Source organism: Nannobrachium achirus, assembly GCF_963921795.1.
Source record: "Nannobrachium achirus genome assembly, chromosome: 8".
NCBI classification, from domain to species: Eukaryota; Metazoa; Chordata; class Actinopteri; order Myctophiformes; family Myctophidae; genus Nannobrachium; species Nannobrachium achirus.
The window spans coordinates 53,056,568-53,072,696 of NC_137817.1; the positions used below are offsets into that span (position 1 = coordinate 53,056,568).

Consider the following 16,129-nt stretch of genomic DNA (forward strand, 5'->3'; position numbering starts at 1 on the left):
AGCGTCTAGTCGGCGACCTGGCCAACTCGGGAACGATGTAAATAGGGAATGAATGCCCCGCCCTTTAATGCAAACCCCATTATACCTGTTGTCATAAGACCCGTTTTGACCATCTGTTTGCCTGTGTCCATTTATGCCCATATATGGAGATATCTGTATCTATCTGTCGGCATCCATTTTATGTCCATATATGGAGATCACTGCAGATATAGTTCTGGGTCCATTTTATGCCCATATATGGAGATATCTGTCTATTTGCGTCCATTTTATGCCCATATATGGAGATCTCTGTATCTGTCTGTCTGTGTCCCTTTATGCCCGTATGGAGATCTTTGTGATTCTGCGTCCATTTCATGCCCATGTGCCATATATGGAGATATCTGTTTATCTGCGTCCATTTTATGCCCATATATGATATCTCTTTTTGTTTGTTTCTTCTTTAAGCAGAATACGCAGCCTGCTTAAATCTGCATCATTCAAGTCATCCTCCCAGTCCCACACTTTGTTGCTTGTCTTATGTTTGTCTTTGTCTCTTTTATTTTCTTTTTCTTTTTTGGAGCAGACCCCATGCCCCACCCTTTAATGCAAACCCCAATATACCTGTTGTCATAGGCCCCGTTTTGACCATCTGGTTGCCTTTGTCCCCTTATGCCCATATATGGAGATCTCTGCACACAAAGTACCGGTTGCTGAAAACTCTGATGTCAGACATCAGCTCCGCATACAGGCATTCATTTTATGCCCATATCTGGAGAACGCGCGTGCCGGTGGGAAGAACGGTTTTCGAGATACGCGGATTACATACATACATACACATTCACAGAGATTTTTTGTTGACTCATGTGGCGTACGTGATGTCAGAGCCTTTTATGAAGTGATGTCACAATGAGTCAGCGATTGCGCCGAATTTCCTCCGGAACAGCCTGATGTCAACAATCAGCTCCGCGTAAGGAGATTCCGAACGTTTCGCGCCGGTTCGGAAAAAACGTGAGTCGGGTCGGGCCGAGGCCCGGCACTGCACTCCGCGCCGCGGCGGGGAACGCGCGTGCCGAATCTGAAGCCGGTGGGACGAACGGTTCTCGAGATACGCGGATTACATACATAGAGATTCAACACGTGCAAAGTACAGGAGTGATGTCAGAATGCCCATATGCCCATATATGGAGATCTGCCCATATGCCCATATATGGAGATCTCTGTATCTGTGTCCCCTTTATGCCCATATACGGAGATTGCGTCCATTTTAAGTGATGTCAGAATGCCCATATGCCCATATATGTAGCCCATATGGAGATCTGCCCATATGCCCATATATGGAGATCTCTGTATGAGTCAGCGCTTGTGCCGATACGTCCATTTATGCCCATATATATTGCGTCCATTTTATGTCACAATGAGTCAGCGACCATCTGTTTGCCTGTTTGTCTTTGAGTCAGCAGAAGTGATGTCAGAATGCCCATATGCCCATATATGTAGATCTCTGTCATAGGAGTGTGGGGTCATGTGGTGTACGTGATGTCAGAGCCTTTTATGAAGTGATGTCACAATGAGTCAGCGCTTGCGCCGATTTCCTCCGGAACAGCCAGATGTCAACAATCTTCTCTGCATAAGGAGATTCCGAACGTTTTGCGCCGGTTTCGGAAAACCGCACATCGGGTCGGGTCGAGGCCCGGCACTGCACTCCGCGCCACGGCGGGGAATGCGCGTGCCGAATCTGAAGCCGGTGGGACGAACGGTTCTCGAGATACGCGGATTACATACACACACGCAGAGATTTGTCGCATTTATAGATAGATGTAGCTAATCTGAGTATACTGACGTCATTCCACCACTGTTAGTTAGTGTGTGTTTAGGTTGGTTAGGTTGGTTGGTCGGGGGAGGGGGGAGAAAAGGAAAATCTTTACAATACTCCTGAAATGAAATTGGGGCTGGAGAGTTCAAAGCCATCAAGCGCTAATCAATGAAGCGGTTGGTCAGGCACAGAACAGGACATCAACATGCCAAAGTGAGCAAGACAGATCACATGTGCTGGCACCCAGCCCCGCCCCAGGCCCCTCAGGGGTGTCACACCAAATGCTGGGCCCTGGGTACAGGGATTCACTGCGGGCCCCCTCATCAATGTTCTTCATAGAGGGAGGAGGGGGTTTAACCCATTTAGACTGGGAACGGCATTATTACGCGTTATTTTGTGCTTTAACTGTTGAAAAAATAGCAGATATACAAGCTCGCAGCGCGGCACCGAGTGCCGCGCTGCGAGCTTGTAGATCTGCTATTTTTGAAAACTCTTGAAAATGTGTGCAAGTCTTTGAACATTGTAGATCTATTTTTGAAAAATCTTGAAAATTTGTGTAAGTCTTTGAATATTTCAAATCCTTCTAAAGGTTTTTTTTTTAAAAAACCTATGTTTCCCATCTCAAAATATTTAGTTCCAGGGACCCCCCCCCCAGAAGCCAAATTTGAGTTTAAAAAAAGTTCACTTAAAAAAATACATATATTCAAAGATTTTACACACATTTTCATGACTTTTCAAAAATAGCTATATAATTAAGGCCCCTCCACCTTGGGCCCTATAGTAACTCAGTCCCACTTCCCCCACCCCCTTGTGACGCCCCTTCTGATTGTATTTAGTCAGGGGCCAGGGATCTCCTATACGGACCGGCGGAACGAACACTGGCTGCTGCTTTTATGAATTAAGTTTTACGACAGCAAATCGATAGCGTGCGTTTCTTTTTTCTTCATATCGGCGAGTGCATGCATGGGGAAGGCTCGCCGCACTCAAAGGATTTTCTGCAATAAGCGTTGAAGTGCGGCACCGGAGCGACAAGTCCCACCACTACTACTACTACTACTGCTACTGCTACGGACAGACCCCTGTGTGTGTTATTAATCACCTGAGATGTGGTGTGCCAGCCGCCGGGCATCACACATGCATGCTGTACTGTGTGACACATGGCAGCACGTTCCCATGCATTCACGTGAAAAGGCACATGGCAGAAGAAAGGATGGTTAGTACTAGTTACTATAGAGCACTGTTTCCCAAACACTGGGTCGGTACCCATTTGTGGGTCGCAGACACATTTTTTTCTTTCATTTTTGGTGTCCTACAAATAAAGTCCATAAATTAGAAAACAAATGTCTATGGTGAAAATAGCTGATCGACACACTCGCGGCACGAAGCCTGGGCAAACGTCTAATATCTCTTTTGGGTCTCGAGCTAAAAACGGCTATAGTGTGTTTGGTCCATGTTTGGACTTCAGCCTTATCCCCTATGTGTGAGGAGAAAAAAGCAGTATCAGTTTGGTGGAGGAGACAGGTTTTCCTCCAATCAGGATAGAGCAGGGCCTTCCTCCAATCATGGTCGACTCGAGGCGGGCCTTATGCACACCAAGGCCCGCCCCCACTTGATCATGATTGGAGGAAGTCCCCCGCCTGTCACCTACATGAAAACTGAAACTGAAACTTAAATAAATCACATATCCTACCTTTAAGGCTTCATGGGGTGTGATATTGATAGAAAATAAGCCTTTTTTTATCCCCTTAAACACTGGTTCAGCAGCAGATCTTGTGTCAGACACCCACCCTGCATCAGCGTGTAGAAGGTCCCGGACGCCGACAGGTTGGTGGTGACCGTGATGTCCTCCTTGTTGGAGCCTTCGGTCTGGATGCGCACCGAGCTGTCCACGTCCGTGCGGTAGCTGCTGACGCGGCCCGTGGGGTAGGTGACGTTGGTCAGGCGTCCGTAGCTGTCGTACCTGAGAAGAAGAGCCAGCGAGATAATGGGAATTTGTTTCTCAAACTTTCAAATTTCAAGGTCTCCCCTTAACTCTGACAGTGTACAAATGGAACCAAATGGACCCTGTTAGGGTCCATTTGGTTCCATTTGTAGTGTACACTGTCAGAGTTACAGACTTGTATGGGTCAATTTAGACCCCACTAAAGGAACCTAGAGATTCTCCGAAATCCACTTTGAGAACCACTGCTGTAAAACATATAATCGTTATATCCATATTTTAACTTTTTGTGGGTCTTTGTGCCCATAAATCAATGCCCTACTTGATCATAGGCTACTACAGCAGCGTCACACACAAAAGAAGATCTGCAGACTGCGTCTCAAGCTTTTCGTTTCGAGTGTCACGTTTCGTAGCAACAGTAAAGAAAGAAGCGGGCGCTATAGCAACGAGGATGTAGAGCACTTCACCGTGACAGTAACCCTTCAGTAACAGTGCAACATCTCTGCATGTGTGATTGTGTGAGTGTCCCACACCCGCGTATCTGGAGAAGCGCTGGACCGGGAGTCGAAGGTCGGTTGGATCGGTAACAAATCTAACTATTAATTTAACGCAGGGGTCTTCAACGTTTTCAGGCCAAGGACCCCTTAGCTCAGAGAGAGATGAAGCAGGGACCCCCAGATTCCATATAGTTTCATCGTTTGACAGCACAATCAACGGTGTATTTTGGATTCACGTCAATTTGAGTTTTCAGATATTTAACCACTTGAACCGTCAATACTTAAAGGGGAAGACGACCCATTTTCAATATTGAACTATGTCATTAATATAGCTTAGAGGAGTTGTGTGGAAATAGAAAAAAAGTCCCCCCCCCCCCCCCCCCCTTCTGTGTTGCCTAGAACTGGAGGATTGATTTGGGGGTTTGTATTGTGATGACATCACACCATTGTACTTTACAATACAAACCCCAAAATCAATCTTCCAGTTCTAGGCAACACAGAAGGGGGGGAACTTTTTTTCTATTTCCACACCACTCATGTCATAGTTCAATATTGAAAATGGGTGGTCTTCCCCTTTAATAAACTTGACCTTTCACTCTGTACTTAGTGTGCTCTTTTTTCCCCTCTACACCAAACCTCTTTGCCAAAAATAGCCGATCTACAAGCTCACAACGTCGTTGTAGATCGGCTATTTTGGGCTAAAGTTCTCAGTTCTATGGATGCTAGGGTTCAAGTGGTTATTATAAAAAAGGAGAAAGAAAGTTTCTATCGGACCCCCTGTAGTAACTCTGAGGACCCCTTAGGGGTCCCGGACTTTTTAAAAATGATTTAGCCTAGTTAAAACAGCTGATCTACAAGCACACCACTGCATGTAGATCTGCTGTTTTCACTACTCCTGTACGACGGCCTTGTATGATGAAGCGAGGCTTTACATCGTGAAAAAATGTACACATTTGAAACGTGGAGATACGAGGTTTCTGCCCGACAGTGACGATTATGCAAAACAAAACAATAATACATTGAGAAGCCAAGATAAACACATCTCTTCATAGAGTGAGAAGGCACGTCACCTTCTTTCTTTTTTTTTTTCATTTCTGGAAAACTTATTAGCTTAAAAGATTAGCAATATGACTTAATCTCATTATGCGGTGTGTGAAATAGGAGCGGTGAAGGTGAAGGTCCTCTAGCGACGCTGCGTCTCACTGGCGGCGTGCCAATCAGTCAGCTCATCATCACACAGAGGAACGTGAGCGCAGGGGCGTCACAAGGGGGGGGGGGGGGGGGTCGGGTGGGGGGGGGGGGGAGTGGGACTGAGTTCCTAGGGCCCAAGGTGGAGGGGCCTTAATTATTTTATACTTTAGCTGTTGAAAAATAGCGGATACAAGCTCACAGCTTGTACTGTAGATCTGCTATTCTTGAAAAGTCGTGAAGATTTGTGAAAATCTTTGAAAATATGTATTTTTTTTTAAGCAAACATTTGTAGCTCAAATTTTGCTTCTGGGGGGTCCCTGGAACTAAATATCTTGAGATGGGCGTCCGTGGCCAAGTACATATCATTTTGGGGGTCCTTCACATGAAAAGGTTTGAGCACCACTGACATACTGTAGAAACATAGGTTTTTCAAAAAACCTTAGAAGGATTTGAAATATTCAAAGACTTGCAAAAAAGTTCAAGATTTTTCAAAAATAGCAGATCTACAAGCTCGCGAGCTTGTATATCTGCTGCGAGCTTGTATATCTGCTATTTCTCAATAGTTAAAGCACAAAGTGTTAGTGAACCCTTGTACCCAGGGCCCAGAATTTGGTGCGACGCCCCTGCGCGAGCGGCTGAACGACTCTCATTCCGATGCCATGACGAGATGAGCGCGCCGCCGCCGCCACCGTGGAACAATTTGAAATCTTTCAGCTTGACAGTCGCTCGCCAGAATGAGAGTGAGTGAGCGCCGCATTACCGAGAATGAGGACCTTTTATCTGTGCCGTGAATACAGATTGAGAAGCAGCCACCCCACCCCACCACCACCAAACCCACCCCCCCCATCACCCAAATACAGCTCTCTCTCCCTGCCATAATAAAGTCTCTAATAAATGAGATAGCGGTGCGCTGGTTTACGGATATTTCCTCGGCGCCTGCCATCTCAAATATCCAATATCGAAAAAGGAGAGGTTGGGGGGTGGGGGGGGAGAAGATCATCTCCCAGAGATAAATGATATCTGATCTGAACTGTGGCAGGGGGGGACGGGGGACTCGGGAGTTGTTGTTTTTTTCAGGACATGGAGCCTCTACTTTCAGGAAATGCTAAATAGCACTAGTCATTTGTTATCGAAAGCGTTTGATTTTCTTTGGGCTATATCGTAACTCATCAGTGTGGGGATGAACTGATCTCCGGCAGTGGTGGAAAAAGTACTCACGTATTTGCCAGACCCATGAAATGGGTAGGCCTACATAAGCAAATGTCGGTCTGTCCGGGTTTTCTCCATAGATGGTCATGATGATGACATGATGATGATATGAGGGAGGGATAGACCGACAGACAAAGCCTTCATGTCATCACAATGACATGAGGGAGGGACAGACCGACAGACAAAGCAAAAGGCTTTGTCTGTCGGTCTGTCCCTCCCTCTTTTCTCCATATTTGGTCACAATGATGTCACAAATGATGATGACATGAGGGAGGGACAGACAGCCTATAAAGGGACAGACAGCCTATAAATGTACCATTAAATTTATAGGCCCAGAGGGTTGGCAGAACCGGGGTCTGGCACAACCAGGTTGACCTGGTCTTGTTTACTTAAGTAAAAGTATCAATGCTGCAATGTAGAAATACTATGTTAGGGTGCCCTCACACCAAAATACCTAGAGTGGAATCCGCCAATGCATTTCAATGAGAATGGAGCGTTTTTTTTTGCAGAAATCCTCTACGGGCAAAAAAACGCTCCATTCTCATTAAAATGCATTGGCGGATTCCACTCTAGGTATTTTGGTGCGAGGGCACCCTTACAAGTAAAAGTCCGGAATTCAAAATGTAATTTAATATCGCGATATATTGCCATCCCTAGTGCACGCGCCCCTTCTTTTTTTGATCTTCTTTCTGTCTTTCTGTCTCTCTTTCTTTCTTTTCTCTGCGTGCTCCGGAAACAGTACGTCACTGTTCTCGGAAGAAAGTCGCACCCTAACAGTAGCCGTTATACCGCTTTGGACTATTCACTTTACACAAGATAAAGACTGTTGCCCCCACACCACCCCCCCCCCCCCCCCACCCCCCCCCCCACCCCCCACCTCCGACCACATACCGAACAAAGGAGTCGGTCCTGCACGACGGAATTGTCATTCCACGGTAACACGGCTCTGCCCCAGCCTGATCACTGACCCCCGACTCTCTCTCTCTCCGTCTCAATTAGCGCTTTGAGCCCGAGAAGCCAGTCCTCGGGCTCTCCACCGCTGAGTTCTAATGGCTGTGTGGCTCTGCTATTTCTATACCCGGCCCTGTGCCTTATTAGCTCGCTGGACGAGGGACGTGCGCGCACGCATGTGGGGGAGAGAGAGAGAGAGAGAGTCGGAAGCTTGCGCTTTCCCCCTGAATGGCCACAGATCCGTTGGCATCGCATCACCTTCCGTGTCACATGCCAGCTCTCTGACCTTTCCCTGCCCGGGGGGCCCGCAACAATAGGCCCCGCCGCTCGCCATCAGAAGTCTCCCTGCACAGCAGTGGTGGAAAAAGTACTCACATTTTGTACTTAAAGCCATACTATGTAACTTTTCCAATAAAACTAATCTTAAAATTGTCCTAACTATTAAATCGCTTTTTTTTAGAACCCCAACCCCAACTAATTTCAGCCCCTAAAGCCTTCTGTAAATATGTTTTCTATGGTCCTGGCCAGGGACCGGATTTACAGGCAAAATTACGTCATCAGCATCATCCATATACGTTGTATATATGTTGGCCAATCACAGCGCCGATCATACACTACCGGCCAATCACAGCGTGTCTTGCCGTCTCTTCAGGAAGTAGCTTCCGTCAGCAACAGTGTTTACACTGGTGAAGGAATCTCCCCCAATCCTGGTCTAAAAATGACGGGAGAGGGCTCTACGGATTCGTATCGGCGAGGCGGTCGTGGTGGTCGCGCGGCCCCGTTCTGGTGGTCTGTGGCGACTCCGGGCGAAAAACAGACGAAAAAAGCAATACCGCTACTGACCAGTATAGTTGAGCAACTTCCATAGTATAGCTTTAAGTAAAAGTATCAATACCGCACTGTAGATGTACTCTGTTACAAGTCAATGTCCAAAATTCAAAATGTACTTGAGAAAAAGTACTAAAGTATTGACATCAAAATGTACTTAAAGTACCAAAAGTAAAAGTACAAAATGTTTTGAAAATAGCAGATCTACAAGCTCACAACGCGTGTAGATCTATTTCCAAATAGCCACGGTATAAAATAGGGCTAAAGTGCCAGTCCATGCATGTTTTATAATATTATAATTTATATCTGCAAAGTAATTAGAAACTAAAGTTTTCAAAAATTGTAGTGTAGTAAAAGTACAATATTTGGAACCGAGATGTAGTGGAGTAGAAGTAAAAGTATTGGAAATTGGAAATACTCAAGTAAAGTACAAATAGCTCAAAAGTGTACTTAAGTACAGTACTTAAGTAAATGTACTTAGTTACTTTACATCACTGCTGCACAGCAAACCCATTTCAGCCCCTGGTTCTTCATATAATCTCATGCAGGGCTGAGCAATTAACTGAAGCCTTATCTAAACATAACCAATAACTGACTTAATCTTGTAGGTTAATCGAATAATAGGCTACAGTTCTTTTTTTTATAGTTTTACAATTTCTTATATATATATCGACAAATTGACATGAAAATAAAATCTAACGTACTTTTTTACAATTGACAAAATCGATTAGGCTGGAAAAAGCCTTTTGTGACGACAAAGCCTGCAGATTCCAGTGTTTACTGGGGAAGCTTTCAAAAGGGTCAACAAGTTGGAACATTTTAAAATCAAAACACTACATTCAAGCTGTTTATGTTGGGACATGGGCCAACGTTTCAGTAACCGGTGCATCCCTGGTTTTGGAATAAAGAGGCATTGCTTTTTCAAATACAGTGTTTATATGCCCCTTTCAGAATGGACAAAATTATTATATCGTCGTTGTCGGGTGGAAACCTTGTATGTCCAAAACCGTTCGTTTTGCATTTATCATTTTGAAAATGATTTAAACTAGTGGAAACAGACGATCTACAAGCACAGAACGCCTCGCACCGTGAGGCGTTATGTGCTTGTAGATCTGCTGTTTTCACTACTTTTGTGTGACGACTTTGTATGATGAAGCAGGGCTTTACTTTGCGAAAGAAAGTCAAAATTTGAAACTTGGAGATACAAGGTTTCCACCCGACAACGACGATCTATATATATTTTTAAATACAGAATGATATCATATCGACATCGGTTTTATATCTGTTATCGGCCAGAGCAGCAATTAATTATATCGGATATCGATATCGGCCAGAAATGTCATTGCCCATCCCTAATTTGAAGTGATATTGCCCCAGGATGCGGGCCATATGGTCAAGATGTCTATTAATCTTCAGACATAATAATGTTACAACAGAACAGATCTTTCTAGGGTCTTCAATTCATACGTTTTTTAGTCGACAGCTTATTCAAAACTCCATACAGCTCTTGGTGCTAAATAAGAGCTGTCCCTTAACCGGAGGCTAATTAAGAACAATTAGTCAGATTTCAGAATATCACACGAATTAATAGATTTACAGTAACCCTTAAGCATAAGCTCTTATCGCGAGGAAGAAAAAGCACATTAGGAGGTCAGGAGAACATCTGTGCACGCAGCGAGCGCCACAGCAGACGAGGTTGCTAGGGGTTACAAGCAGCCTACACGTCTGTTTAGCAGGCATCCTTTGTTCTCTTCGCCTCCGCAACGCTGCCCGCACGTTTACCGAATTATAACGTTCAATAAAGCAAACGAACACATTTAAGAACACATTAATTAGTGTTGTGCATGTGTGCAGATAAAGGAAGGTGCCTTATTAAAGCAAATTATGGCTCTGACCCTCAGGTGATACAGGTGACCTTCACAACTAATTATTCCGAAAGCAAAACAAAAGCGTCTTTTATTCGGTCTTGTGTTATTAATGACATATGGACGGTCCGGCTTCGCTTCCGGCGAAATATGGAGTCATAATCTAATTGGTCGCGTGGAAAAATACACATAAATCGAGGCATTTCTGACTGAGCTTTTCCTTGTTAATTAAAATAAACGATCTAATGATAATTTTGCACCCTGCAATTTCCTAATGAAAGCCTTTCAAAGGGAACAAAAGGCAGGCAGGAGAAAAACCGAGAACTGAATATGGGATCATTAGAGTGTTATCAACTGCGCCTTATTGTGAAGCCACACAATAACATGCTCTATCCCTCAATCAGGAAACTTTGTTGGAGATTATGTCACAGTTAGAGATTCTGCTGTGAACAGACTCTCTGGTGCTCACAAAGGAAACCAGGGGCGTCAATTGGGTATGGCAGGGGTATGCAGCTGCCATACCCTGGGTCCAGGGGGGGAAATAAAAGTTACTTTTAAATATAAATCCATGAATGTATCTTTGTCTATCTGTCCTGGTTATTATGTTGTTAAATTACAGTAAACTAACTACAAATGCAAAATTTAACAAAATGGTCACTTTAAAGGTCCTACACCATGCATTTAAAAATAATTTATGTAACACTGTTTGTGTCCCAAAAACGTTTTTGAAAAGGTTTGAGGCTAAATTACCACTCCTGAATACAGAGCCCCTGTCATTTCTGCCTGGCTTTCAGAGCATTTTCAGCTGCAGTACCACCTTGTCCTGAGTGGGAGGACTGCGCTATTGAGCCAGTTTTGGCCCCACACTCCTCCCCACCTCCTGCTCAGCAGGCCTGCCCACCCCTCCCCAACCCTCTCCCAGCTCCTCCTGCCTCCTTCTCAGGCCTGCCCACCCCTCCCCAACCCTCTCCCAGCTCCTCCTGCCTCCTTCTCAGGCCTTGTGACATCACAAATCTGACATTTCACAATCAGGACCGTTCTGAGACATGCTAACATAGATCTGCCCATAAACTGAGAAAGACACAATGGTCAGAAATAGGACTTTGTGAGGATAGAAGTTGCTGGTGGGACACCAAGAAAATACATAAAAATTGGAAAAATGAAAATTCATGGTGTAGGCCCTTTAACAAGATATTATAATTATATTCTCCACACTTGTATTCTCCCATCTTGACAAAATGTTATATTCCAAGGTTCCGCAGTCAGCTGTGGCACATTTACTAACATGTCAAGTTTAGCTGCACTTGAACAACCATTCCAGGCTGCCATATCCAGCCCAAGAAACCGTAGAAACGGGAGAAAAAATAAATTAAAATAAATGTATCATGCCTGTTGCTAAGGTATGGCAACATGACTGGTGTAAGACACCGGTCATGTTGCAATACCTTAGCTTTTTCTGAACTGACGCCACTGAAAGAAACACGAGGCATCGGCCATGCTTTTTGTCGCTATCATTATTATTATTGCAACCGAAGGTCGCAGTTTACTATGAGAAAAGTCACAGCTTGTCTGTGTCATTTTTACGGTCTATGGGTTTGCCGCTCTGACATCATGCTCTGATTTCACTGTGATGTCAGGGGAACCACTCTACCAGAATGGGTTTGCCGCTCTGACATCACGCTCTGGCTTCACTGTGATGTAGGGCTGCAAGCAAGCCTTCGGGGATTCGAACGTTCGTTCGTTACGTTGGCAATCGAAGTTCGAAATTAATGGGTTCAGGTTTTTTTCTTTTTTTCTTTTTCTTTTTTTTTACACGAAAAATAATTATCAGAATGTGATAGGCCTATTCAGAATATCACAGTAGTAGAGATAGCCAAATACGAAATAAGTTAGGCCTACCGGTAAACACTAACAGTTAATGGTGACCGTTATAGTAGTTATAAAATGCACCAGAACAGCTTGGAGCGATCAAGGACCGTCCTCCGTTCCAATTCCGCTCCTGTTTGGGGCCGCGAACCATTACAGCGCCTCGCTGACACACGCTTGTTGACAGTAGACTGAGTAGAGTGAGAGCAGCTGAGCTGGGCAGAGACACTGAGACAGACGTGTGTGTGCTCTGAACAGCGAACACCCAGCCATCCACGCACCCAAAGATTAAACAGCCTTTCTCCTAAGCATGAGCAAAGATGGATTTCATTGCAACCCCCTAAAGGATCTATAATGCGATTTCTGGGGTTGTTACATCGAGACCAGTTTAGCCCGAACGCGACGCGCTCCGACGCAGTCACCAAGTCTAATCATCATCCGTGCAACTCCGCTATACATTGAGCCTGTTCGTCAACAAACTGCGCAACATTTTCTCCGATTGGGTTGGATTTTCCAAGTGTTAGCCTAGGTGTTAATGCGGCCACGCATCCACGCGTTTTCAATGGATAAAAGCGCATTTAAAACATTTCCTACACTGTTTTAGCTGGTTCAAGGTACAGTACGTTCGATGGTTCGAACGTTCGATGGTTCGAACGTTCGAACGTTCGGTTTTTATTCAATTGAACGAACCATCTAAGGTTCGATGGTCCGTTCGGAAAATCCCCCCGAAGTTCGAATCCCTAAAACAGGGCTAGATTACAGCCCTACTGTGATGTCACACTAACAGAATCCCTTTTATGCCCATATATGGAGTTCCCTGATGTCATCAATATTAATGACACCCTGTTAGAGAGATCCCTGTGATGCCAGGGGGAACAAATCCTTTGTATGCCCATATATGGAGATATGGAGATCCCTGTGATACCAGGGGTACAAATCCTTTTCATGCCCATATATGGAGATATGGATATCCCTGTGATGCCAGGGGGAACACATCCTTTGTATGCCCATATATGGAGATATGGAGATCCCTGTGATGCCAGGGGGAACAAATCCTTTGTATGCCCATATATGGAGATATGGAGATCCCTGTGATGCCAGGGGGAACAAATCCTTTGTATGCCCATATATGGAGATATGGAGATCCCTGTGATACCAGGGGAACAAATCATTTTTATGCCCATATATGGAGATATGGAGATCCCTGTGATACCAGGGGAACAAATCATTTGTATGCCCATATATGGAGAAATGGAGATCCCTGAGATGCCAGGGGAATAAATCCCTTTCATGCCCATATATGGAGATCCCTGATGTCCACATCCCTGATGTCCACATCACTGTGCCGCGACCTCGCTTGTTGCCCTGAGGCGTCTTACTAGTAGCATACTGTAGTGTTGCTGTCTGGTGGAAACCTTGTCCAAAACCATTATTACTTTTAAAGAAAATAATCATTCTGTTTTTATGAGCAGGGGGGAGAAAATATAATAAGGGTAATAATAGGCCCCACAGTGTTTTTTGTCACGGTACATTTGCACATACGTGAAATTTGTCCCCTGCATTTTACCCATCCTATAACGACTAGGAGCAGCGAGCAGCCACATGTGGCGCTCGGGGAGCAATTAGGCTGGATTTAGACTGCAGTCAAATGTAGCCTAAATCGGATTTATTTCTCAAATCCGATCTTTTGGCCCGACTGTTCACACTGCATTTGCAAGTGACCCGATCTGATCTGTGTGTTCAGACTGATTTGAACAACTTCAACCCAAAGCCGCCCTGCGTCGACATATCTGCTTTGGTTACCGTGGTATTACACCCTCAAAATGCAATTCTCACACTCTGTAATGACATCGGTGGCACTCGGGTCAAGCTGCAAGTGACAATGAACAGTTTCACACATTATGTGACTTGGCTCGTTAGATCAGATTTGTAACAGATCTGAAACCACCTCTGGATGTGGCTCAAGTCACGTTTGAAAACATCTGATTCCATGTGACCGGTCTGCATTTATTACATTTTTTAATCATTTTTATCCCACGATTTTGTAACCCATTTTCACCAATTGCCTATGTAATCCTGGGCTCTGCTCTCCCTCTGCCGCACCTGGGGAGACAACGGACTGACCTGCTTCCTTCTATGCATGAGGAGTCCAAGTTGCTTCTTTTCACCTGACAGTGGGGATTTCCCCGGTTTGGATGTAGCGCGTGGAAGGAACACGTTATTCCAACCAGTTCCTTTCCCACACATCAGTCGCCCCGGCTGGCCAGGGGGGAGGCATTATAGAGACCAGGATTACTGCATGTTTCTGTGAGGGTATCTACCCTAGGAGACATGGGGAGAACATGCAAACTCCACACAGAAGGGCCCTATCTAAGGAGTCGGTGGCTGGGCGCAGATGACGCGGAGGAGGGAACAGGCCCCCAGCGCCCACAGCGTCCCCCGGCGGGAATCAAACCCAGGATCTTCTAACTGTGAGGCCACAACGCTAACAACTAACCCTGCCCCTAGAAATCCGATTTGAACCTAATCTAATCCGATTCCAATCTGGATGATTCAGATCTGGCTTCTGGATTTGGCTGCCAGTGTAAATCCGGCCAAAGCTGTAGTGGCCTGTTGTCCTCGACTGGTCTTGAAGCCCTATTTTATCCCGAGGAGGAATGCATCTGGCTCACCTTCGTGAGCAGTGCGCTGTTTTCGGCTTTTAGCTTGCCTATTTCGTTCTCCATATTTGTCATCTTGGCATTGGCTATATCCATTTGTTTTTTCATCTCGGTGTTGTTCTTATCCATCCAAGTCAAGATCGCTTCCAAGCTCTCACTCTCGCGGCCGCTGGCTGTGGCAGCCATCGGTCCGGACAGGCCTGTAGACCTCTCGGCCGGGGGCTTCGCAGAGGTGGAGTTAGAAGAGGTAGCGTTCGCAGTGGTGGAGGCTCCAGCGGGAGGGTCAAAGGACTGGTTCTTGTTGCGAGGTGGTTCAATTGTGATCTCTCTGTGATTCTGTCTGGTTTTCATGGAGCTGGTTATTTGGAGCTGGTCATTTGCCAACAGTGGAGTTCGCAGAGGTAGCGCAGAGGTAGCGTTCCTAGAGGTGGAGGCTCCGGCGGCAGGGTCAAAGGACTGGTTCCTGACGCGAGGTGGTTCAATTGGGATCTCTCTGCGTTTCTGTCTGGTTCCCACGGAGCTGGTTATTTTCCGACGGGCTGCTGAGTCGATCTGTCCATCCTTCAACCTTTTGCAGTGGGGATCTTGGTAGCTCCAGTCGCGGATCTGTCTTTTCTTCAGCATTTCGGTGTAGACGTTGTTGTGGCTCCTCTTTAAGTGCTTAAGGAGGTAGACCTCAGAACAGAAAGCGTATGAACAGTGTACACAGTGAAAGCTCTGAGGCCGGCAAGGGTTGGACGAAGTTCCTTCCATGACTTGCGTATCCGTCTCTCTTTTTGTCCGTCTGTTATCCTTTACTGCGCGTGTCTCTTATCGTCTCTATGGCACTTGCAAAAACAGTCAGGAGACTACTCTGTTGTATGTATCTTGACACCGAATTAAACAAGCTGTCGTGTCTGTCCCTTTTATGCTACTGAGATCCCTGATGTCATCAGTATGACGTCACAGTCGTGACATCATCTGATAGAACACACTCGCATATGGGGCTTTTAAGCCGTGACATCATTTTGTAGTCAGACCTCCAAGCAGATTTATTATCAATATATGTAGGGACATATATTCAACAGATCCAAGACAAAAATAACGACTAAAGTATAATTCTACCACTTTCCTTTCAACAACAAAGAGAAGATAAATTAGTAAATAGTAAAAATAGTAAAAAGATTCACGGGCGCTGGGGCCTTTTGGCCCCAAAAGTTCTCCTCTGCCTACAAAATGATGTCAGACTTAACAGCCCCTCAATCAGTCAAAATCTAGGCATACGTTTGAAATAACCATAATATTTGACGTTATCACCCAGCCCTGGGAAGTCATTATTAGTGTGGTTGCCC

The 16,129-nt window shown here is 45.3% G+C and overlaps 1 protein-coding gene across 6 annotated transcripts in view; it reads right to left on the reverse strand.

Annotated features, from left to right (window-relative positions):
* Nucleotides 1-16,129, reverse strand: part of tenm4 (teneurin transmembrane protein 4) — a gene marked incomplete at both ends in the record, with an annotated part of 418,773 nt that overhangs the window by 82,862 nt on the left and 319,782 nt on the right. For all 6 annotated transcript variants that reach the window (XM_080731250.1, XM_080731249.1, XM_080731248.1 and 3 more), the window contains one exon: nucleotides 3,580-3,752. In XM_080731250.1, the coding sequence (XP_080587376.1) occupies nucleotides 3,580-3,752 (173 nt within the window). The remainder of the gene's footprint in view (nucleotides 1-3,579; nucleotides 3,753-16,129) is intronic.